A 25906-nucleotide genomic window follows, 5' to 3' on the forward strand; every position below is an offset into this window, starting at 1 on the left:
ATTCCTACACAAGTGCTTAAAATTTCAGTCAACCCCAATTTGTTCTGATGCGCTTTTACATTTAACTTCTCCAGTTTGAAATACATTCTCCCCACACCTTCCCCAAGCCTCTTCAACAAGATGCACAATAAGAAGGAAAAAAAAAAAAGAACATAGCTGTTTGGTTTTATAAAAACAATGCTTCAGAATTATAAAACCGGCCACAACATGTTTTAGTCCTATGAGAAAAATTACACTGAAATTGCATATAATGTAGCTATTTACCAAAAAAAAATGTAGTTCATGTTTACAGGGCATCCTTAAGCCAATCTTGAAGAATAAAAACAAATGCAAATGAGAAAGTTAAAAACAGTACATTTTCTTACACTCTTAGGCCATATGAGCTAAACAGAACTCCCTGAAGCTTGGTTCAAAAAAAAACAAAATGGATCCATCACGCAAAGCCAGTGACTGCTTCAGTGCAGAATGTCATCAAAATCACGTCTGCCTCCCTGACCCCAGGAATTCACCACCTTGAGCGCCGAAGATGTGCCACAAAGGGGGATGCCGCCTTTACTCCGAGCAGAGTGTTCCCCAAAACTCCGGGTGAGCGAGCGCACCTTCTGTAAACTGAGCCTCGAAAGCCTGGGCTGGGGTGGGGTGGGAACCAGTGTATCTACACCAAGAGCTGAGAGGAGACGCCCACTGTGCCCCTCAACTCAAAAGGTTTTATACACTGTAGGCGCTCAATAAAGAACCGTTAAGTTACATCAGTACAAAGTTTTGAAATCTATGCCTATGTGAACGAGTAGGAGTTAAGGCGAAGGTGAGAGAGAAAAGAGGAGGAGGACAGAAGGGAGGCTGAGGGCAGGAACAAAGGGCCTCTTGTCCTCTCGAAGCCCAGGGCACTGATAGAGTGAAGTCAACTACGGTTTCACCCCGGAGCCAGCAATGCCTTTTTAATAAGCACACACAGAAGCTGATCCTGCACGTGACCCACCTATGAGAACTTTCTATCTTTCAAGAGCCTCTGGCCAACTAAGGGGCAGTAAACAGTGGATGTGAGTAACGGAAAGATCACCCCGGGTGCTGGCCCACAACCGTGGGCTTTGTCCACCTCCACCTGGGTACAGGGTGAAGTAAAGAGCCCAAATCCCAACCCAGTCACGGGACCACTTGGTGTTGCAGAAAATACATGCAAGCCAATAATCAAAAGATCTAGATGCCAAAAAAAAGGAGGGGGGGTCACATCCTCTGGTCAGGTTACTCTCTGTTCTCTGAGATGTGTATTTCCAAGCCACCTTTAAGACGAGAAGGCCCAGAGTGTGTGTGTGTGTGTGTGTGTGTGTGTGTGTGTGTGTAACTGCAAACACCGTGACACTAGGTAAAACCAATGCAATACAATACTGCCCACCGATGTAAGGGTGAGGCCTGCCCACAAGCAGGACCACGTAGGGGAGGGTGGCCTAATTACTAGCACGTTGCTAACATCATCAACACTTGGCCCTTTGGTGCAGGGCAGAAAAGGGAAGAAAGTTCTTTCCGATGGTTCTTGTGTAAAACTTTCTGAAATGTGAACAACAGAGGAAGAAAGGAAAAGGAGGAGGAGAGAAACACCAACGTTTAATTAGATGAGATCGGAACATCAGAACTGAAAACTCCAGATGACACAACCTTTTATACAGGGTGGGGCAAAAGTGGATTCACAGTTGTTCGTATGGAAAGTAATACAACAACTAATAAATAATAATACAAGAATAAGCTCTGTGTTTCTCACACTCAACTGTAAACCTACTTCTGCCCCACCCTGTAGGCAGCTCAGAGCCTGAACAGGCAGGGCTCCCAGAGGCGCCCAAAGCCCCCCCGAGACTTCCTTAGGCTGCAGGAATGATCCTTCTCGCTGAAGATGAAGGTTCTGATCCTACGTTTGAGAGGAGAAAATGGGATATTTTATAAAGTCTGTGTTGACAAAAACTGAAGTTGATGACCTTCGATGCCCACCAACTCCACAATATCCCTTTTCCCAAAGTCATTCTTTTTAGGTTTTACAAGCCAATCCCCTGGAGGAGGGGGCACTCGGACAGGATATATTTCAAGATGGGTTTTCTTAAAAGGGGTTTCCAAACCAGCACCACATTCCGGTTAATGTCAGCATAAATATTACCCAATAATCTGTCCCCTTTGTCATTAGTAAAGAGTACAAATTTAGCCGGCGTGGATGACAGGGAGGTGGGCAGAGAGCAAAACATGACTCCAGGCCAAAGACAATACAAAAGGATTTTGAAATACAGAGAGGAAGTCTATCATCTCTACTGAAGTTGCTCATACACTTCAGGGGGGGAAGGGCTGTAATACGCATTACATTGGAGAACCCCAGAAGGCAATGGTGTAAGGAAGCAATTCTAGAGTGCACTGCATAAATAGAAGTGTTACATTATGAAACAGGGCACTGTTTGTTCCAGTTCACGGGCCCTGGGTGGAATGGCAGCTGTACACTATTTAGTTTGGGGCACCTCGTTAATAAAACGGGGATTCTGAGCAGAGTGGAGGAAAGAATTGAGAGGGGGAGGGGCAAGCTTTTAACAGAAGATGAAAACAATGATGTATGCAGAGCTGGCAAAAAAACATTTAAAAAAATCCATGGAATACATAGGTCTGCATATAGCGTAGAGAAAGGAGAATCCTGTGAAATGACTTGACAGTGGAATAATGGGGCGTGGCAGGAACAAACACAGGCCAAACACCCCAGTGGGGGCCCCACAGCCGGATGGCACAGTGGTCTCCGTCTTCTGGCACAGACATGTCCGTGGGTACCAAGCCCCATCCCTTCCTTGCTCCTAAGAGCATCCACACACAGAGAGGAGGGGTCAAATATGAGGCAGACCCCTTGGGTTAAGGCATCCAGGCTTTAACCAAAAGAGGCATTTGATGACAAAAATTACTCTGGTATCGAACAGCATTTTCCTGAAAAAATGACTCATACTGACTCAGGATGACTGGCCTTTCCAGTGACATGCAACCTCAGCTATACCAGGGGGAGGAAAACATGCTCAGATGTGGGTACTGCCGGTCCTTGGGGAAATTCTTACCCACGTGGAGAAGGGAGCAAAGAGAGAGCAGGCTGACGGGGACAGGAGCGGGCGGCACAGGGGTCTGGAGGGGCCTGGGAGGAGCCGAAGCTCCAGCACAACTGATATGGTGGAGCTTTCAGGGATCAGGAGTCACCTGCTCTGGAGGAGGGTTAGCCATGAATTAATCAGAGGTGCCCAGAAAAACAGGAAAAACAAAAAGTTGTACAAGAAGGTAAATGAAATTAGAAAACTCTACACGGCTCCACTGTGATTAATATTTATAGAGCTGGCATAATGAAAACACTGAATATTAATAAAACCCCAAACTATTATTTAATCATACTGGAAGACGGAGGAAGGCGAAGACTGAGCATTCAGGGAGCTGGGGAGTGTGGGGGAATGAGTGCGGTGGGGGCCACGGGGGTGCGTGGCTGGGTGTGCGCACGTGTGAGTGTGTGTGCGCACGTGTGTGTACGGAGTGTTGTCTGTGCAGGTGGTCTGTGGATGGGGAGCGTGTGAGTGGGCACACGTGTGTGCATTTATTGCAAGGCGTACCAGTGAAATCGCCATCTTCCAGAGTAGAAAGCCAAGAGACGTTTCACACTTAAAAAATAAAAAAGTAGTAATAGAAGCATGTTAATGTATATATGGAAATAAATAATGAAAGAAATAACGAAATCTTGAAAGCCATTGCTCCGAGGAAGGGGATGTGGGTAGGTTGTGCCATTTTTCGTAAGGTTTATATAATATCTGCCTTTAAAAGCTATAAAAATGTGAAACTTGATAACATTAATATCAAAACCCCCAGATGGCCATGCTGGCTCCATGGCTGAGAGGGTGCTGCGGGCGATGGAGGGATAAAGAACAACCCCAAGGCCTGTCCAGCCTGACCAGGCCACTCAACAACGTGCCGTCAACAGAAGGGAGCCTGGAGCAGGACGTCGTGAGCTCAGCGTCTCTGAGGTGGAACCAATGAGAACCCCAGGAAGCTGTTTAAAAGACATGTGGCAACACCAGGAGATGAGAGCTTCAGGGGGGCGGGAGCCACGGGCCAGGGCCAGGGCCTAAGGCCCAGCGACACTGGCACGTGGGGCAGCCTGAGGGCAGCCAAGAGAAGCAAGGAACACCTGAAAGATGTCAAAGTCCTCAGGTAGCAAAGAGTAAGGCCCAGCAGGTAGCCACTGGGTTGGCTAAGTCCAAGGTCAAGGGTGACCTCTCAAGGGTGGTTTGATGATGGGAGGAAGCAGGCCATGGCGGCATGAGGTGTAGCTGGAGATGACCAATACAAAGTACACTTTCAAGAATCTTGAAGATTCTGCTGGAAACAGAGCGGGACGCAGGATTAAGGAAGAGCTTTTGTTTCATTGTCTTTCAAGAGGCAGGCGACTGACCTGTGCTTCCAAGTTGAGAGAAAGGGACTGGAAGATTGAAAAAATAGGAGAGGGGCGATTCTGCCAAGTGAGGTCGCCAAGGGAGTGAGAGTCAGAGAGAGGAGGAAGGCAGGTACAGAAAAAGGTGGCTGTGACTGAGACGACAGGACAGGAGGCAGGAGCTGGGCGAGTTCCCCCTGGAAGGTCTGGATTCTGTGAAGTAACAGGCAGCACCGAGTCACAGAACAACTGGAGTCACTCTCAAATACCATTATAACGTCTACGGCAAGTACTTGTTTTGGTCCTATCTGGAGTTATTTCTTACAGACCAGACTTGAGGCCACAAACAGCCCATTCTTAATACTGAGCAAGACGTAATGTACCACTTGCTTTCTGTCAATCTGAACCAAATACTGAATCTGGAGTACAGACTAGAGGAATTCGGGGGTGGGAACAGAACAGTTGGTGGCTGGCTCCCTGAACAGTGAATCGTGATACCTGAAGAAAAGTGGTACTAAGTTCCTTTAAAAAAACAAACAAAAGGCAACAATCCATGCATGCTCCTTCTGGAATACAATGGCCACCTGTGAGGTCAGCAGTGGACACCAGGGTCAGCTGCACCAAACCAAAACCCTCAGGAGGCCCCACAGAGTCAATATCTGGGCCCAGCCTGGGTCTCCCATGCCTGTGAGGCCACTCACCTGGGTCTGTGGAGGGGCACCTGCGGATTGTGAAGATCTGCCCCAGGTCCTCGTCCTCCTCTGGAAGGCCCTTCTGCAGCCGCTGCAGCTTGCGCAGGCTCTCGCTGCGCTGGTGCTTCATGGAGCGCACGTGCTGGATGAGGTTCAGCTTGGCCTTGGTGGAGTAGTTGCACAGGACACAGTGGTAGTAGCAGCTCTCGCCCTCCACGCCACTCTCGTGCTGCTGCAGGTGCTGGGGGATGAAGAACAGGGACACACCATGGGTAAGCCACTGGGAGCTCACGGCCATGAGCCCACCCTGTCCTGGTTGCAGCCCGATAAGATTTCTTAAAAGTTTGTCTTGTGCCGTCCCCCAACCCACCCCCGCACCCCCCGTCCCCTTCTCTAGTAGCTCTCTGAGGACAAGTAGCAATCTGACTCTTGGCACCTCAGCTCCCAGGCATCCCCTCCCCGATGGCTTTTCACAATGCTGAAAATGCCGATAGACTGGCCCTTTCCACGCTACCAGTTTTCCTGGCACAGTTATTAAAGGTTCCCCTTTCCCTCTCCAAAGCATCCTGCCTTATCGAGATCAGGGATCTGCAAACTACAGCCTGCAGTTCAAACCCAGCCTGCTGACTGTTTTTGTAAATAAAGTTTTAATAGAACACAGCCACATACATGATGCAAATTGTCTATGGCTGCTTTCAAAACACCACAGGCTGAATAGTTGCAACAAAGCCTGTATGCCCTGCAAAGCCTAAAATATAACTAACTAGCTGGCTCTTCACAGAAACAGCCAAACCTGGCTTTAGGCAATAGTCTATATGGTCACCCAGCCTGTAGAGAAAGAACCCTACCTAGTTCAGTAACACAGAGCCTAGGAAGATGACTCAAGTTTTTGTATTTAGAACGGCAATTTATTAGGAGAACCCAAAATTAGGTTTTTCCCTGGATTTAAAAAAACATGACAGAAAAATAAATCTCTCTCGACTAGTTCCCTGTCAACGTCTCAAGGTCATCTGGCTCAGTGCACAGACAGTCAAAGTTACAATCCATGTTGTGTGGGTGTGGACACAGTGCCCTGAGTCCAGCACACAGGAGCCCAGGAGCTGGCAGGAGGCAGGCGCACACAGGAGTAAAGCGGCAGGAGCAAGAACAGGAGAGGTCCTGGGAACAGTCAGCAGACCCCAGACTTCTGTGGCCAAGCAAAGACAGATTTTCCAAGGACAAAACTGACAACCTTCTCATGTCCCTTTGAGAACATGAAAGAAGCTACGGACCCTTTTCACCAACAGTTAGGGAAGGAACAAGCTCATAGTACAGAAAGGCCACCTCCTGCGCTTCAAGTGGCCCGCATTCTGGGAGGAGGGAATTTTGCCACTGGGTGCACGTAAAGCAGAGGAAACGATTCCAAAAAGCTTAAGTGACTGACCCAAGGTAACCCAGCTAGTCTGTGGAAAAGAGAGAACTACTACCTGACTCTTGGCATTCTTTTGAAGAAGAGATTCAGATAATGTAAGTGCCTAATGTGTTCGTGTTATTACCAGTCCTTCCCTCTCACTCCTCGCCCACAGCCCCACCCGCACGCCCCAGAGCCCGGTCCCAGCTGCCGCACAGAGTGCACAGCAAATGCCTCTCAGTGCTGCGTGCCACGCCCTCCTTTCTGACCCGCATGGAGCTATTCAATGCCCACGCCCTGACGGCTGCTGCTGGTCCTGCCTGGATATGTTCTTGTCCAGAGTATAATAACAGACCCCAAGAAAGCAGAGCAATTAGAATGTCCTGCACTGTGCCCAATACCAAAAATACCACGGTGGCCCTACCAGCACTTCCTATCCACCGACAGGGCTCTGAGGCTCGTCTGCTCACATACACATGTCCAACATGCACTGAAAAATGCAGCAATTCCAGAAGCATGTCTGCACCTTACTGGAAGAGGAAACATGAACGCACCAAGGCTGTGTTGTAGAAAAATCACTGGGGTGAGGAGGGAGGCCGCGGCCCTCAGTCACGGAAACTGGCTACATGAGTCCACAGGTGGGAATGCCACAGGCTCCACAGGCACCAATAGTGAAAATCGCCTCTCCCTGAAAATGGGCGCGTCAACCCCGGGCAGTGCAGGCCCGTGGGACTTTGGACAGCTCCACCAGCAGTAGCGGTTCTATAGCCACTTCACAACCAGAAGGAGTTTAAAGAACTAGTGAGCTCCATGTTAACTGTTAAAGAAAGTACAACTCAAAATAAAAAGCTACTTTTCTTGAGATAAATTGGAGCTGGTTTTTCTTTTTATGGCTTACCACCCATTTGCCTCCTCTGAGACAAGGCTCCTCACAGAGTATCTCAGGAGGGCGAAACTCACCAAAGCAGCGTGTTCTGGAGGCTACGTCCCTCCCTCCCAGGAGAAGGAGGGACTGGGGCACTAGATATAAAGGAGAGATGAGCATGCCCATCTCCATGCTCCATGGCCTGTCTCCGGGGCACCTCAAAAGTCAAAAATGAACCAGGATGTTCAGCAAAGGTTTGGGCTTGGGATCCAGGGGCAGGAATCTTGTACGAGAGACAAGAACTGCTGTCCTAGGTCACTGAGAATGACACGTATTAAAGCTTCGACAGAAACTGACTGAATACAAGATACCTGGGGAAATAAGCATGGAATCCAAAGCAGCAAGTTCTATCGAGGGACGGTGGCGGTATCATAAACTATGAAATCAGAGCAAGAATCATTAAAGCCTTCTCCCCAATTCCCATTACCTTCCCATGAAACAGGATTTCCTTGCAATAAGGCGAGGGATCGTAAACATAAAATTTTAATATGGATGTGAGCGTTCTTTCGGAAACGGCTGGGGTCTCCAGTCTCAGGGCAGAGGAGAGGATGCCATGGCCAAAAAGAAATGGATGGAAGTTGAGAAGTCGAATGTCTCTTATCCTAAAATCCATGGGTTCCTGGGAGATGCTGCTGCATAAATCCTAACCGAAATAAGTACCATCCTGGGGACTCTGCTTTAAAAATACCTGGTATGATGAAGACGCTCCAAAACCATCCTACACTCAACACTCACACTCACCGTGGTAAATGGCGCTCTCTTGTGCCACCAGGAATTCTCTGTTCTACCACTTGAGAGCCACGTGGGAGGAGAAATGGGCACACGCCACCGACGGTGGAGAAAGGAATGACAGGAAGCAAGGCAGACAGCCATGGCCTCTCCCACTGATCCCAGCCTGGGGAACATTAGGGTCCTCTCTGTTAGAAACTTGCACAAAAGCTTCGTTCAAAATTCTAAGCTTGCTTTTTGTACTTCAAGCTCCTTCTCCAACACACACACACACACACACACACACACACACACACACCAAACTATTTCTCAGTTGCTAGGAAACACCTGCTTATAAAGGTGACATATCCCAGACCAAACTTCTGCTCACAGCCGGAGTCTCCTGAAGTCAGCCACATGTGACAGAAACTGTTCTCACCGCATTTTGGAAGTTCGCACTTGGTGTTGCTCAGGCTGTCCAACCTAGTGCAAACAGAGACCCTAAGATAGCAGCAGGGGCCTGACCTCTGTCACCTTCTCCACACCATCTGGTCACTTCCCAGGCTGTGAGGGGGTCAACGCCCTGACCCTTTTGCCCAGATGCCCTCTGCCTCAAAAGTGTCACTAGCACCATCCCCAGAATTCCACCCTTGGAACCGGCCTAATAAGCAGCAGCAGGAGGGGGCGGGGCTGGAGAGGCCTACAAGGACTCCACCGGGGCAAGCCAGTCAGCCAAGGACATGCTCTCCCTGCAGAAGAGAGATGTTTTCATTTGGAAAAGGAGGGAGAATAATTTGTTCCTGACCCAGCTAATTAGAATACCCTCAATTGGGATCACAATGTATTTAATTAAATTCACTGTAATATATGAAGAATCCACCAAGGCACAAATCCCAGAGGAGCCTCAATAAAGGAACTGCCTGCTTTCAGAGTTCTTGCTCTCCTGGCCAGACAGGAAATGTTTCTCCCATGCACATCCTCCCTCCCCACGCCTCTCGCCCTGTCTCAGAGCTGTCCCGTCCTCCGGGAGGGAGACCCAGACTTTGTTTGCCTTTTTCTGTCTTTACTCTGTGTTCACGATTTCTATTTGCTCACCTCTGTCAGGCTGGGTGTACGGTTTAAAAAGAAAACAAATGACAACTTCACCTGCGGTCAGTGTGCTATAAGGCGGGTGTGCTACTTTGGACCCAAAGAAAACTGGCTGCCAAATCCAATGGGCAGGTTCTGGGTGGATTCTAAATGTCTACATACAGGGGTGTCCAACTTTCTGGCGTCTCTGGGCCACACTGGGAGAAGAAGAGTTGTCTTAGGCCGCACATTAAATACATCGCAACATGTAATCACACAAAAAATCTCGTAATATTTTCACTAAATTTAAGATTTTGTGTTGGGCTGTGTTCATAGCCATCCTGAGCCACATGTGGCCCGAGGGCCGAGGGTTGGACACCTCTGGTCTCTACAATGCAGCAGACACTACGCACACACACACACACACACACACACACCGCCCCACCCTAGGGGCTCAGTCTGCAGACGATTAAAGCAGCGGCCGCGGTGACTTGGAGGATGTGCCAAGGAACATTGAGGGGGAGCGGGGCGTCCCTTTGGCTGGCAAGCCAATGTGGGAAGGAACTGGCTGGACCAGTGAAAATCACTGCTTACCAAAAAGCTAGCATCAAATTTAAAATAGAGCTGCCTTATGACCCAGTGATTCCACTTCTGGGAATATATCCCAAGAAACCCAAAACACTAATATCAAAGAATACAAGCACCCCTATGCTCACTGCAGTGTTATCTACAATTACCAAGATTTGGAAGCAGCCCAAGTGCCCACCAGTAGATGAGTGGGTACAAAAGCTGTGGTACATTTACACAATGGAATACTACACAGCGGTAAGAGAGAAGGAGCTCCTACCTTCTGTGACAGCACGGATGGACCTGGAGGGAATTATGCTAAGTGCAATAAGCCAGTCAGAGAAAGACAAGTACCATATGATACCACTCATATGTGGAACCTAATAAACAAAATAAAGTAACAAAGAACACAGAAATGGACTCACAGATACAGAGCTCAGACTGACAGCTGGCAGAGTGAAGGGGGTGGGTGGGTGAAAAAGTTGAAGGGATCAGCAAAGGAAAGAACTCAGACACAAGCAGCAGTGTGGTGATGACCAGAGGGAAGGGGTGTGAGGAGATAGAGGGTAAAGGAGGGATAAATGGTGATGGGAGGAGACTTGACTTGGGGTGGTGAACACACAAAACAATATACAAATGTTGTATTATAGAGCTGTTCACCTGAAACCTATATAATTTTACTAACTAATGTCACCCCCAAAAGTCAATAAAAAATTTTTTTAAGTTGGCACCTACCTGCAAACTAATATGAGGAAGCACGGACAACGAGCAAATCAAGACCGGTAGATCAACCCGCCTAAAGGAGAGCGGCGGCGGGGGTCCACCCGAACGCACGCAGTCCCACCAGCCTCCCCCCACCCCCTTCAGTCAGCCTCAGCGTTTCCTCGGTTCTCCCCAAGCTCACTGGCTGGTTTAAAAAGTGCCTGTTAGGTGAACTGTAATGTACAGTCCTTTCCACCGAAAGAAACTTCTACACTTGGCAATGGGATTTACCTTCTGAAAGCTCAAACAAGTCTAATGACCAATAAGAAGGAAATAGGTACTCAGTTTGATTCTTAAGTAGAAACAGAAAAAGAGCCCGATAATCTCCAACTTCTCCAAATTACCATGGTGCCGCAGAGCACGGGCTGCCCTCGCTGCCAGCGATGAGGAACTTGACTTACACAACTGAGCTGGTGGGCACCCTGTGCTGGCAATGACCACAGACCTTCTCCTGCACCCCGTTCTCATCATGTGGGAGCCATGCACTTTTGAAAATGCCGGTCCCATCTCGATTTAGCTCAAAGGTGACACTCCCATGCTCCCGACATGGAGACTCCTGACAGCTCTCGTCTTCCCTCCTGGGCCTGCTTCCAGGGGAAGGACTCAGAAAAGAAAGGCCCTTGCTGCAACAAGAGGTGCCTCCCATAATGAACCTGGCACGCACGGCCAAGAACCAAAAGCAGATTAATAATTAAAAGAAAAAGGAAAGGAAGAACGCCAGCCACATTACTTTGTGGGACTCTACACCCCATTAATATGTTACGCTCGTTCACCGTGGCCAATGCCTGAAAGTCAAACAGACGAAAAGAGGGCTCTTGTTAGAAAATAATTCATCGTGAAAATCAAAAAAATGTGTTCCTGTTCCATGTTTCCCAGGAAAACTAACCAACTTCTGTCAGAGAACATCGATTTCTATAAATCTGGAGGGGCCCCAACTCCCTCCTCCTCCCCCACAAAAGGAAACTTCGAACATCTGGTTCTTCATGCATGGAATGTAAAATATTGATCAGGGTTTGTCCAAGCCTCCTCTTTAAAGCAGAGATGGACAAAGCACATTCTGACTCGCGTGCGCACACACACACACACACACACACACACACGGGACGCACGAATGAAACTTCTTGGGGAGCAACACCTGTTGATGGAAACGCGCGCACACTCATGCCTCCCACCACACTTGTCTGTGCACACAGCGTAACTCTAGTCCAAGAGCAGATGAAACAGTGAAGCTCTTTGACGGGGTAAAGCGGCTCCCAGGCGTCTCTGCAAGCAAACGGGCTGCCACAGGGGACACCCAACATCTCTCTGAGAACAGAGAAGCCCTCCCGCCCTGTGGACATCCAGAAAGGCTCCCTGGAGACACGGGTCAGGGCCAGGACTCGCATCCAGGCAAGGGCAGGTGGAAGGGCCTCTCAGTTCATAAAAGGAAAGTCCCCGATGGGGGAGGCCGCGGCTCCGGTGCCTCCGGAGGGAAAGCCTGTGAACCGCAGCACGCGGTTCCAGCAAGGCCCCCGGCTTCTGCCTTCAGGGTGAAGACTATGAAAAACCTCACAAACACCACTTCCAGTGAGAAGGAACGTGAAGATGAGGGTCAAGAGCAAGTCTGCTAATTCCCCACATCATAAGGTGAAATAAGGAAGAAGCGAGTGTTTAATCGACCATCATTTCCATGGATAGCATTTACTGCTGAGGCAGCACCTTCTCACACTTAATCTCATTACAGACCCACAAGGTGAGTAGCTCTCAGCTCCTGTCCTTGGAGGAACCCAAAGCTCAGAGAGGTCAGATGACTCCCCCAAGATCTCGGGGAGTGTGGAAGACACAGGACTGGAACCTGGGGCTGGATGCCAAGTCCGCAGCAGTCCAGCTGTGCCGTGCTGACGGCAGAGGTGATCTGGGGATGCCTCCCCAGATCCTGCTACTCACCTTGAATGCAGAAAAAAGGAATTGTTTTGGGCATAATACCCAAACCAGGCATGAGGGCGGTGAATTTTTTAATCAGGGGTTTGTGTTACAGAGTTAATTTTTTAATCGGAGGTTGTGTTACGGTTCCAAATTTAATGTCACATTTCTTAGGAAGGCTTCCGGAAAGTCAACCTAAATATATATGTATTTTCAGTTTAATGCTGGCTTTTCACCCACGCATGCCCTCATCCTCGGCACATGCTAATTTAGTCCTGTTTCACTGTAGGAGCCTAGCAGATGCCAGAAGACAGAAGCCCCAACCATGATTTACAAGAGAAAGTGGAAGGAAATAAAAACGTTCCCTTAGATCAATCCATTTGCGTTGCTCTGACCTATTTTCTGGTTTCTAGGCCAGGCTCCTTGCGCCCTGGATCCAGCCATGGTTGTTGGCTCTCAGGATCTAAGCTCCACAGCTGAAGTCAAGACCCCCTGGTCCCGTATCTTTTCCCTCCTGTGAATGACATTCCCCGACTCAAGAGCCTCAGTATGAGTGTTCCCTTGAGAGAAGCAGAGTAAGTTCCGGGAGAAAAAGTAACAGCATAAATCTGTAACTATCTATACTTTGTATCTGCCTTGGCTTTGAATCTTTTCCAGAAAACTCCAAATATGGACTCTTGTGGAATGTTGATGCCTGCGCGTAATGGATTTCATCCCCCTCTGTCAGGAAAACTCCAGAAGGGAGCGGAAGTTCAGGAATGGAGGGGTCCTCCCGAAGGAAGAGGCCCACCAGGGCATGAGGTCACAAGCCAAATGATGGTAAAATAAGCATCTACATATGGAGCTGGGAAGCCGAGGGAGGTATTTAGGTGCATAAAACAACAAAGTGAGTCGCACGAGGCCTGACCGCCTCCAGGAGCGACCCAAAGCTCCCAGGACCTGGAAGCACCTTCCCTAGGATCCTGCACTGACAATGGTGCCGTCTTCACTCACTGAGATGCACTTCTTCCCCAGCTCTCAGCTGCAGGCCTTTCCAGCTCACCCAGAGTTAGGCCTCACACAAAAGTACAGGCTGAGTACACACACTACTCTAGACTGTCCGCACTCAACTCCACGGCACACTGTCGCCCAGATGGCGGGCTAGGTGCACTCTGGATTAACACAGCCCCGTGGAACACCTTCTCTCTGGCTCTCACCCCTTGTGCCTCCTCGCTTGGGCAAGTTATATGCATTGCTGGGCCTCGGTTTCCTCATCTGCAATACTGGACAATAACAGAGGCTCCTTACAAGCAGCACTGGGAAGATTCACTGAGATAATTCCTACAAAGTGCTTATTACATTGCCAGGTGCACTCTCAGCCCGTATAATAAATAAGCTTGGTATCACTGTCAATTTTTTTTTCAAATTGCTTAAGCTCTGGGATTAGGGATGGAAAGGAACACCTACTAAACTTACCCATTTCCTTCCTCATAACCATTTTCCACACCCACCTCCAAGGCCCAAACAGGAATTCCTGGTCGACAGTAAGGGAACCAAGATCTACAGAGGTGTGACAGAGGAAGGGTCCTGAGCACACGCACTGGGCCTGCTTCTTTCTTGAGGGCGCTTCACCTTTACGGCACTTGCCCAAGGCCTGGACTCACACCACAAGCCCATGTCCTTCCCACAAAACTGCATCCGTTTACCGGGTCTCTCTGCGCATCAGGGCGCCAACGTAAAGAAAATCAAGGCCCCACGTTTTTCGTCGTGTCTGCCAACATTCTGGGTGAGGGCCAGGAAAGGAAAGAGAACTCCGGTGAAATGGGCGGCAGACACCTCCCTTATCCCCCAAACTCACACTGAAGGGCTTGCTTATTTGTATCTCTCATCCCCATGACAGTCGACGCAGCAGAAAAAATACTCGCCTGGTGGTCAAAACAGGTGCGTTACTTCATCTGTAAAGTGGAGATGTTTATACTCGCCCTGTCTTCCTCGGAGGCAATTTAAAAACCACATGAGAAAACACATGTGAAAATCCTTTGGAAGATGTGGAGGAGTGCCCAAATATTTGGCACAGTCATCATCTTTCCACCTTGAGCCCAGATTGTATCTCCTCACTTCTGATTGGCAGGTGCGACACCGTGGGCTTGGTTGGTGATGCAGTGGCATTCCTGCTCCGTGGTTCCCGACCTTGGGCATGCATCAGAAACACCTGGGGGGCTTATTATGCCACAGGTAGTTGGGCCCCCCTCAAGCGTTTCTGATTCACCTGGGCTGGGGGTGGGGCCTGACGAGGTGCACTTTTAACCATCTCCCAGGGGATAGCAATGCTGCAGGTCTGGGACCACACTCAGAACGGCTGCTCTGGCTTGGACAGCAACTTCTCAGAACAGAGACCCAACTCGGAATACAGGGAGATATTCCCCAGTAAGAAGAAAAATTTCCGGGGCCTAAGATCTCCGCACCCACCTTTTCTCGAAGGTGTCACTTCAGATTCAGTGACAAACTGTACTGGATAAATCATGCAATGCCTGCACAGAAGAATTCACCTGTTTAATGAAAACGTCACACGGAAGCAGCTGACTGCACCAGATACCTCACAAAAGTCAGGACTGGCTCTATTCACCTGCTTCTTCCCTCTCACACCTGCAGTCTAAAATGTCCCGGGGCTGTCACTGAAACCGCGACTCTTGATGGTGAGGCATCGGGCGTCACCCTTTCCTCGTCAGTGTCCTGCTGAGCACACCTGTCCAGATGTCTTGCTGGAACCAGGCCCGTGGAAGAACATAAACCAAATACGAGAAAAGTAAAATGGTCTTTAAAATCCGTGCCATGCTCTTGCGCCGTCTGGTTGCTGCCGCTGAGAGCATGAATGTGGCGTTTGAACCCAGAGGCTTTCCCTGAGCTCCCACGACCTGCTGACAAATACCCTCGTCACCTTCCTTACAAGGAGACGCAGGCAGCCGGCGGGAGACGGACGGGGAGCAGTGGGCTCACACGGGGCTGACTTCTTCCTTAGAACAGGTGCTTAATTTTGATTTCACTTCCCGCTACAAAGAGGAAATGGGAAAGAGATGAGGCAGGAGAGAAGAATTCCCTCTATAAACAAATGCCTCTGACAGCACTCATTCTGGCTGCTGAGACGTTTTACCATTTCTCCTTCAACCATTTCTCCATGGATTTTGTTGAAAGTTCGAGGAGATGGTTACACTTGAGGGAGTGGGGCAGGGGACCAAGAGAGTGTGAAGAGAAAAAAGCTCCTCTGAGGAAGCAGAGCTGAGTCCGAGGCGAGGCCAGGAGACGGCCGGCTGCAGAGCGGGCAGCCACGTGGCGAAAGGGGCTGCCGTCCCGCCAACCATGACACAGCTGCTTTCTCTGCCCCGCTTTCGGGCTCCCCCATAAATAACCCAGGCAAACACCCTGTGCACTGGGTTTTGCTCTCCTTCCCCCCCTTTCTAAGTCTCATTAAAAGCCGATATTGTTCGGCCTCAAGATGGAAAGCTCAGCATGGATTTTACTGAACGTTAAATCAACCAGCAAGCGTAGCCAGCAAACTCTGTGGCACTTTAACTTTAAATAATGCAATAATTATTGAATTTCCTTTTTATAACTGAAGTGCTGGAATGTAAACAATGGGGCTGTAATTGCAGGAAGGGGGGATCAATAGAGGCAATCGTTTTCAGCCATGTTAATTGTAAATACAATTGCTCCAAGATGTCAGCCTTGTTCTTCTTGCTCCCAGAATCATCCTAACGGATGACAGAGTCCAACTTTCCCATTACAGCTGTTCGTTCCTTTAAGAGGTTCTCAATCAGATCTGATCAATCTGTCAAGGTAATGCATGGAGTAAGTAAGACTCTTCCAAACACAGGCTCCCAATCAATAGCCTGGACCAGCTTAATGAGGTGGGGCTAAGGCCCAGAGGGAGGTAACAGCCCCCAGCTTGTGCCTGGGTTTGGCAGCCTGGCTTCCTCGCATGGCCCTGATAAACAGACCAGTCCTTAATGAGGACATTAGTTATGCACGCTTCAGCAAGCAGCAAGGCACCCGTCCCTTGGGACAGATGGACAGAAAATAAAATAGATTAACAGAAAACAATATGGTGCCAAATTAGGTCTAACTGAAGACTTTTCCCTCCTTCTCCTGCTTTCCTTAATTGTCCAGCAGAGTGGAAGACATCAATTAATCATTCCAGTGGGCAGGAGCTCAGAGACCAGAGCATCATGGGCCGGAGGGTCTCGGGGTGTCTGCGGGCTTCCCGAGGGCTGTCACTTAATAGGAGCGCCCTTGTCTCGTCATCACCACTTCCAGATCACAGTGGGGGACAGGGTTCTCTCAAAGATGGGTCCCAGTACCGACCAGGACGAGAGAATGAAGACAAGGCTGAATCTTGATGTCCAACAGCCACACTCGGGGACCAGGGACCAGAGATGGAGGAGTACAAAACTGCCACTCCTCACGGCGGAGATCCGTTTCTGGGAATGGCTGCTCCCTCCCAGACAAAGGGGTGCGAAGTCAAGAGTCTAGAATCCCATTTCTCACAGCCCGGCAGATCTGCAAGTCACACGGGCGCTGCAGGAGTGTGGATTCTCACAAGCATAACCTGGTGGGCTCCGTGGTCCCTCCCTCGGAGGCTGTTGTGCGTCTTCACATCTGTCCTTGCTGCTAAAGGCTGGAAGAGCGGCCACTGTGGAAGTCCTTGAGAAAGAGCTACACTAAAGGAAAGTTCCTCAAGAATAACAGCTCCTTTTCCCGGGGGCCACATGGCTCGGAGCGGGGCTCTCCAAGTGTGGCCCCTGGACCGACAGCCTCAGCACTCCCAGGAAGCCCTGCAGACCCTGTCCAGAGCTACAGGAACTCTAGGGAGGAGGCCAGCAATCTGGGTTTTAACAAGCTCCCCAAGCAATTCTGCTATGTGCCCATTTGATGACCACTGTGTTAAAAGGTCAGTTGCCAAGCTGGTCCTTTTTGGATCAGAAACAGTTCAGAAATGTCTAGAGACCTCGATATTTCACTGAGGTTTAGATCAAAGCCCACCATCTACCTGCTCCGGAATGCAAGGCCTCGGGAACAAGGAAACCAAAGGAATAAGGCCTGTGCAAAAACTCCCCATTACTGGCTGGGAAAGCTCAGGCAGTGGGTCACACCACTGAATTCTAAAAGTTAACAGTGTCACATTGAGAGACTAGCTGGGTCTTTTCAGTGGTATCGAGATGAACAGAATAAAGGAAAATAAATATACATCAGACTTCTCCTTGGTGCAAAGGCCCTGATCCCAGGCCACTCCTTCTCTACAACTCTCTGCAACCCCTCCCCTCCCTCCTCTGGGCTCAAGTCCACCTGGAGCAGCTTCTATACTGTGCTTATCTTCCTGTGTCACAAGCCGCACCACGCATGTCTGCCACACCGTGAACAGCATCTCACAGGCTGGGAGACCAAACTGTCTCTTTCTACCTCAGTGCTCGGCACAGCTCCTGGTCCATAACAGGTACTTAAGAACTGCTGATCAGCCGGTGTGGTTTGGCTGGTTGGGCGTCTTCCCACAGAGCAAAGGGCCGCTGGTTCGATTCCTGGTTAGGGCACATGTCTGATCAGGACATGTGCAAGAAGCCAACTGATTCATGTTTCTGTCTCACATTGATGTTTCTCTCCTTCTCCCTCCCTTCCCCTCTCTCTAAAAATAAACAAAAAATCTTTTAAAAAAGTTGCTGGCTGAAAGCCTGAATAAATGGTGAGAATCCTGTGATGTTCCATTGTTGCTGTGGGTCTTTAACTTGCTGTTCAGCACCTATCTAATCTAGTCTAAACTCCGTTCCTCCAGCTGGGAGTGCAACCGTCCCCTCCATTCCACACTCCACATAAATCAGGCTCCTGGCAGCTCCCCCGCTTACCCACAGCCCTAACCTCTGTGATCCGGTGTCTTCTCTGCAAGGAAACCCGCTGAACACCTGCTGAAGTGCCTGCTGCACAACTCTCAGGGCAGGTTCGTGGCACCTCCACCTGCATGGCTTCCCCATCGCACCTGCGCCAGAACTCTGTCCCCTCACCTCTGAGCCCCACAGCACTGGTGATCCCCCCACGCCCACCCAAAACCACTCTTTCGAGCATACGCTTCACGTGACTTCCACATGGGGCTCTGTATTCCTTGATGACCGAGATAAGAATTTGGAACTGAGAGAATAAACATGTTTGCTAATATTTATTGCTTGTTTATAAATAAAATTTCATGGCAGGAGGCCATTACCACAAATGGCTGTACTCAGTGACTTAATTTTTTAAGTATATGGCTCCCAACAGCACCTCTCTTTCCTCTTCTGGATCCACCAAATACCCTCCCAGCCAGAGGAGAACGTGGCTGGTCGCTCGTTCTATCTTTCCATTTGGTCTGCATTCGAGAAGTATTTACACAGGTTTAATGTAGCTGTGCTGTTCTACAAGAGCTCTTTTACTTCTAAACTGACAAACTTAAATGGACACACTGGGGTACCCTGAGAACCACCCAGAACACGCAGAAGACGACAGAGGACAGGGGCAGAGAACAAATGCCACAGACGCCTCTCGTGAGGAACTCACTGCAGCTGTCAGAACTGCGAGGATGAGTTCCCAGCATCCACCACTCCTTTACAGATAGAAACAATTTAGTACGTATTTGAGTTCTAAACATAAAATGTTACGAGCGTCAATGGGGTGGTGAGACAGTGCTCAGACAGGTGACAGGTGGTGTTTGCACGGGCATTCGTGGCACCAGGCCTGGCAGCTGGGGGGGCCTCGGACTTGAACAATGAAGGGGAAAACTTTTTCTCACACACGTGCCCCTTTATTTTCTTCCCGAACTTTCTGTCCTCCTGTAAGACTGAAGCTGCTGAAGAACTGCTACTGTCTATAACTGGTTACATCGCTCACTTTCATCAGTTTTCACATTCTGGGATCTGTGATTCAGGGACTGTTCCCCACGTGAGCTCAGAAGTTGAATGCTTAGCTGTGTCTTTTTCTCTTTCCAGTTTATGCCCAAACCCCAGGCCCCCAGCCCTCTGCCTGCCTGGCTAGCCCCACCCCAGGGACTTCCAACCTACTTGGTTTGGGCAAACATCTAAACAATGGGCAACTAGGAAAATTTCTTTGACCGAAATGGTGGGGTTTAGAGGCATGTGGGGAAAGGCAGCTGTCGGCTGGAGGGAGGGTGACTAGGACCCTGCCAGCGCCAGGGCCCCAGGATGCTGGCAACAGGCACTGCGCAGGTCAGCAGTTAAAACGTGACTGGTGCTCGGTGACATCTGGGCACAGACCTGCCTGGGGCTACAGTGTCAGACGCAGACAGTCGCACACCACCACACCAAGTGGCAGGGGACGGCTTTTAGAATCTTTTTTGGAATTTCAAGTCTAAGAGTCTGCTCTGTATTAATACAGACTCTACATACATTTTAATAGGTATTTTAAAGGCTTACCCCTTAAAATACAAAATTTTCAATGACCTTTCCAGATTATTCCATAACAACATAAGGTCGAAGGAATCAACAGCCAGTCCCCTCTTGTGGAAACAGGTATTTTTATAGTGGCCCTTCTTCCAGCTTTGGATTCATTCATTTAGATCTGTCTGTCCACGTCCCCACGTCTTGCTTCCTCACACAACAAAAGAAGGGGTGTCCAAATCTTCTAACTCAACATTATGTCCATACTTCTCTGAACACGAGGAAGGTCGTCCACTGCAGCAGCTTGTCACCACTGCTCCCCTGCACCAGCCTTGTCCCCAGCCAGCCCTGTGCACCTCAGGGGTCTCGTGGGGGGTGGGGATGGGGATGGGGCAGATCGGGGGAGAGGCTCCTCCCATGTGGACTTCCAGTCCAGGCGAGCCACACTCTGTTCCCCCTTCCACTCGTCCCATCTCCACCCTAGAGCTGTATGCAGTGACTGCTTCTCCTCTGAACCCAGAACCTCAGCCTCTCGGCACATCTTTCCCACCGACGCCCTGAGCGCTGGCTGTCAGCCTTGTGGACTGCCCGACAAGAGACAGCATACTCCCCCACAAGACTGCGAGGCTCCTGAGGGCAGGAGCCCTGGGCTCCCCTCCTGGACACACAGTCGCCGGGTCGGCCCACGGCCAGAGCACAGGCGTGGGAGCCAGGAGCCACACGGACGAGGGGAGCCCGCCACTAGGCTCCGCCCCAACTGTAAGACGGAGCAACACGGGCACACAATGAGGGGCCAGGAGCCCCCAGCAGGCCAGTCAGCGTGAACCTACTTTGTAAATAGTCAAGCAAAATTTTTTAAAAATAAGGTGTCATGTGATGAGAGTCGGTTGGAAGGGGCACTCAAAGACTCAGAAAGTCTTCGCCAGCACCTGATTTCATTGGGGCCCTCAGTGGACACAAAGAGGAATTAATTACTAGGTCACCCGTTCACTTACCTCGCTAACGAAATCACCGAGTTCTTTCTTAGGAGACGAACCTGTGAGGAGGGCCGGCTGGCCTCTGGGTGCGAGTCCCACTCGCGCCATCTGCGTCTCCCAGTGCCGGCAAGACTCAAGAGATGACAAAACTGCCAGTGGGCTTTGTTACTGTGTGACCTCCAGCAGGTCACCCTGCTTTCCCACGTCAGCGACGAAGCCTGCATGGCAACACTGAGAACCGGCTTCGTGGCGTATCGGGAGGAGTGACAAGGGCGCACAGCTAATAACGACGGGAAGCACTTTGTCTCTGTAGAGAGCTATATTACTTAACATTTAGAATAATACCCACTGTTTCAGGTTGAGAAAGCATTCAGATTTTAGCTAAGCTGAAGGCTGAACATATCCACTAATGAGCAGTGTCCTTCCCGTGGAAACGTTGAAAGCTACTCAGTCTACTGAATCAAATGACTAGCAGTACATTAGCGAGAGCTGATGCAGGTTTAGTTACCATGAAACCAGGGTCACTGCATTCAACATCTAATTTCTTAAGATCACAGAAACACGCCAGAGCCAACAGAGCTGACAACAACTGCAGTGTTAAGGACGGTTTGGGTAAAATGATCTCACTGCACAGTTTCCCCAGAATCCATAAAAATACAGCCTCTTATTAGAAATGTTCCCATCGTCTAGCCAGGGGTGTAAAACTCATTTTCACCGGGGGCCACATCAGCCTCGTGGTTGCCTTCAAAGAGCCCAATGTGACTTTGGGACTGTATACATGTAACTAGTCCTTAATCAGGGGCAAGGAGCTCAGTGCTGCCAACAGGCAGAAACAGGGTGCCAGGCTGGATAAAACAAGGCAGAGGGCTGGGTTCAGCCCTGGGCCTTATGTTTGCCGCCTGTGCTCTAGACCAACGGTCGGCCCACTCTGTCTGGCAATGTCTGATAGTAAATATTGGGGGTTTTGAGGACCAGTCTGCTTCGACTGCTCTCTATACTGCCATCGTAGCACAAAAGTGGTGATGGACACTATGTAAAAGAACAGGCATGGCTCTTTCCTAATAAAACTTTATTTATAAAAACAAGTGACTAGATGGACGCTCCTTTCTGGCAGTGACGCACTCACACCCTGTTAAAAAAAAAATAACCTTGTGAAAAATAATTTTCCCAATCATTCACACAATATGGATGAAGAGGGAAGAAATCACACAAACACACTTTAAGTTTCTTCTAGCTCATCAAAACGAAGTAAGAGCCAGGCTTGCAAACTTGGTATACAAAGAAGCTGTTTCAAGCTGAAGGTCAATAGTAATTCAAGCACCATTTAACTTGGAGTTATGAAATGACCCTAAAACAATTAGGCTTCATCCCATGTTCTTGCTTTTGAACATAAGAACTCGAGTTGTGTTTTCTCCAGTCCACAGTGAGTAACACCACATCAGTGAGAGTGAAGGTTATACATTGATTCGGAAGTAAACAATGCCTGGAGATGACTCAGCCTTTAACTAACCCAAGGATGGCATTACCAACAACAAAAACTTAGGCTCTTTCAGTGAAACAAAAAGGTGACACGTTAGGTTGCTACCATCCCCGTCCACCCCCCTGCACACCACGCTCTTACTTCCTCAGCAGCTCTTACAAGGGGAATGCTAGCAGTGAGCTGGACACCCAACGGCGAGTGGTCAGGATGTCTGGATTTAGAAAAATAGAATATTACGTCTTCACTCAATAACACCATCGTTGAATAGCCCTACAGACACCAGTGGACAGAGTGGACAGAGTCTAGCAGGCTGGATGCTAGTGGACAAAGAGTTAAGCCAGAGACAGCAACTTGGCCCCAACTGAGCAGCCTGCAGGTCTGAGCTGTGTAACTCTTGGAGTTTTAAAAAGTTCTTAATTAATAATTAACACTAAAATCTGAGAATTCCTCGTGCAACTGAGATTGTCTAACTACTTTTCTTTTTAAGGGGGATATCTGGCTGTCCTGGCTCCATACTCCCCCATGTCCACAGGCATCTAGGTGAGATGGGGCAGGTGCTCCCAGCTCCGCACGAGCACCATGCACGACACCCCCGCCGCCCCTGTGGGCACTTGGGTCTGTCACTGTTGGGTTGTGCCGTGTGTGGGAGAACGTGGCACGGGACTGCGAGCCCTGGCAGCCGACCCTGGGTCTTCTAGCTCTGGTTCAGTGCTGGTCACGCCACGCTGGGCCACACTGAACCACCCAGCACGAAGCTCCCCCTGAAAAAGGCCACCTCTGTCTGAGCGGTGCGCCACCAAATGGGAGCGGAAAAAACGGGCTCCGCCAGGCTCGGGCGATGAAGGAGTTCAGGATGAACATGGCTTCACAAGGGAAGCCAACTCAGTTCTGCCACAGGAGTTAATATTTGTTAATTGGTAGAAAAAGGTAAAATTAATGAGGACATTAACATAGCTATTTAAAAACAGCTTCATGTTTCTCCCTTTGTAACACATGGAACTATCAGGAAGTAATTGAGGAAAAAGGACACTGTCAATTCTCAATTATCTGCATGAATGAAGCGCTCAGTGACACGGATAATCCAAGTCATTTACATTTGGATTTAGAAAGTAACATCTTTTTCCTTCGGAAACCTTACCTTCCTAATTACAGCTTGCCGAACGGGATGGCGCAGTCAGTTTACCTCCCCTGATGGAGAGGAGGGCGGACGAGGGAGGGTGTGGGCACTACGGGGGTTACAGACCTGCCACGGATAACCCGCAGCTGACAGTGGCTGTCCACCGTGACACCCATGGGCCACCTGTGACTATTTACATTTAAATTAATTTAAATAAAACGAAAATTTCAGTTTCTCAGTCCCGCTAGTGACATCTCAAGTGGCCAGTGGCCATCGGTGGCCAGTAGCCACCGAGTTAGAGCGGATACAGGTTTTCTTCATCATGGAAAGCACTGAGTTCTAGATCAATGAGAATCTCCATTTTCCTGGACTGAGCAGAAAGCTGGGGGTTGGGGGGGGCCCAAAAATGCAGGAGATGCTATGCTGCCACTTCTGCAGAAACAAAAGGGAATTGCAGCACCTGACTCTCTCAGTTAGTTTAATTTCAAGCCTGGTAATGGAGACTCTGTCGAGGGAATAACACACGAAAAAATAAGCATTCCATTCTAAGTAAAGTGAGCCTTTTTAATTAACAAAGCAGAAAGCGAGCGGATAAAAGGTGAGGCAGGAGAGCTTGATTTTAAGCAAACATTGGCCATGGGTGCCTGCACCTAGTGGGGCCATGCGGCGTGGGCGCCGGCTGGAGGGGAGACTCACGCCGGCGGGGCCACCCAGGGAGGTGCCTGCTCAGGTGCCACGGGGAGCAGTGTCAGGCCCCGCGTCACTTCACATCCTCATTAATTATCTTGAAAGGAGAGGCTTAGTAAACAGCAAGTTAATTAAATTCTCAGATGATGCTAATTTGGGAGGCTTTAGAAAGACTGGCAAGGGCAGAGGCAATATAAATGGGAGCTGGATGGGTTAGAGGTATGAGTGGAAAATAAAATTAAGCACTGGCTAAACAAACACCACTTTACATAAGTCTCACGCAAGAGCCAAAATGTGACCGAAAAGGAATTTATTTGGAAAACAGTTGTGTTAAAGCGGAAAGGTTTGCAATGTCTGAGGCATATAATCAGAATGGGAGTTTTTTTTTTCTTTTTAAACCTTTTAAAGGTTGTTAATAAAAAATGTTTACGAGCACTCAGAAAAAGGGCTGGAAGGAACACCAAATATTAACAGTCGCTGCCCTTGAGAGGCGCAATCACGGAGAGCAGGAGGCAGGGTGGAGTTCCCACTTATTCCTGTTCTCCGGAGTGACGGAACAGGCTTTCGAACAAGCATGTATTGGGGGTGGTGGGGGGGGTTGTTTGGTTTGGAGTGAGTTCACACGTACAGAAGAGCAGCAAAGGCGGCACTAAGTCTTCACATGCCCTTCACTCGGCGTCCCCAATATTGACATCTCACGTCTTAGCATCTGGCACACTTGTCAAAACCAAGAAAGTGACGTTGGTACGACGCTGTTCCTAATGAACAGACTTTACTCCGATTTCATCTGTTTTTCCACTCACGCCCTCCTTCTGTCCCAGGATCCAAACAGGACCCCGTGCTGCACTGAGCTGTTACGTCTCCCAATCTGTGACTGTTCCTTCAAATTCTCTCATCTTCCGTGACCTTGACACTTAGGGAGACTGCTGGTCGGGTGTTCGTAGGGTGTCCCTCAGCTTGAGCTTATCGGATGTTTTCTCACAACTAGACTGAGGCTACGGTTGTTGTGAAAGTACCCGCCCATCGCGTCACATCAGGGGTACACGACGTCGACAGGACGAAGGTGGTGCCTGCCAGGCTCCCGCTGGCAGGTTTATTCTTTGTCCCTTTTCCATAGTTTGTTCATTAGAAGTGAGTCATTAAGTTCAGCCCGCAGTCAGGGGGTGGGGAATAAAGCTCCACCTTCCGGTTATTCCGTTGTTAAATAAAATTAAATACCTTGTAAAAGAGATAAACTTCTCTTCGTGCAAATGGAAGCATCTAATGAAAACTTCTACCTGGAAAGCTGGAGAGCTGCTGGCTTTGTTCCGAACACTTGGATTCTCCACAACGAAGAGGAGTGAGTAACATGGCTGCAGAGCCCTCGCTACATGCCACGCGGGGCCCACACACTTATGTGTATTAACTCACTCAATCCTCACAACAGCCTGATGAAGGCCATGTCGCAACATTACAATGATCAACTTCAGAATTACAGGTGGAAAAACAGGGTGCGAAGAGGGCAAGTCACCTGCTCAAGGCAGCAGAGCGAGTCAGGGGCGGGATTTGAACTCAGGCTGCCTGGCACCACAGACCACGCTGGCTGGAGGGCCGTCATCCTGAGCCCTGACCTACAACTCCAGCACTTCCAGACGGTCAAGAGGAGCAGCACAACGCAATTCAGAAATGTAGGGTGACGTGGGGCAGGAGGTCAAAGAGGCGCACAGGGCAGAGGCTTCTCTGGAGGGCAGCATACCTGCTGTGGCACTTGTCTGCGGTCAGTGCTGCAGGTCTAAAGGCTCCTAACCCCACAGAGGACGGGCCTGGGCTACCGCACAGGGTGG

General features: G+C 49.4%; 1 protein-coding gene across 2 annotated transcripts in view; it reads right to left on the reverse strand.

Moving 5' to 3' along the window:
- The window catches only part of ZFHX3 (zinc finger homeobox 3), a 233856-nt gene that overhangs the window by 90899 nt on the left and 117051 nt on the right, over positions 1 to 25906 (reverse strand). For both annotated transcript variants that reach the window (XM_045818414.1, XM_045818415.1), the window contains one exon: positions 5122 to 5353. In XM_045818414.1, coding sequence (XP_045674370.1) covers positions 5122 to 5353 — 232 coding nt within the window. The remainder of the gene's footprint in view (positions 1 to 5121; positions 5354 to 25906) is intronic.

The sequence above is a fragment of the Phyllostomus hastatus genome, unplaced genomic scaffold (genome assembly GCF_019186645.2).
Source record: "Phyllostomus hastatus isolate PE091 unplaced genomic scaffold, TTU_PhHast_1.1 phas_scaffold_345, whole genome shotgun sequence".
NCBI lineage: Eukaryota > Metazoa > Chordata > Mammalia > Chiroptera > Phyllostomidae > Phyllostomus > Phyllostomus hastatus.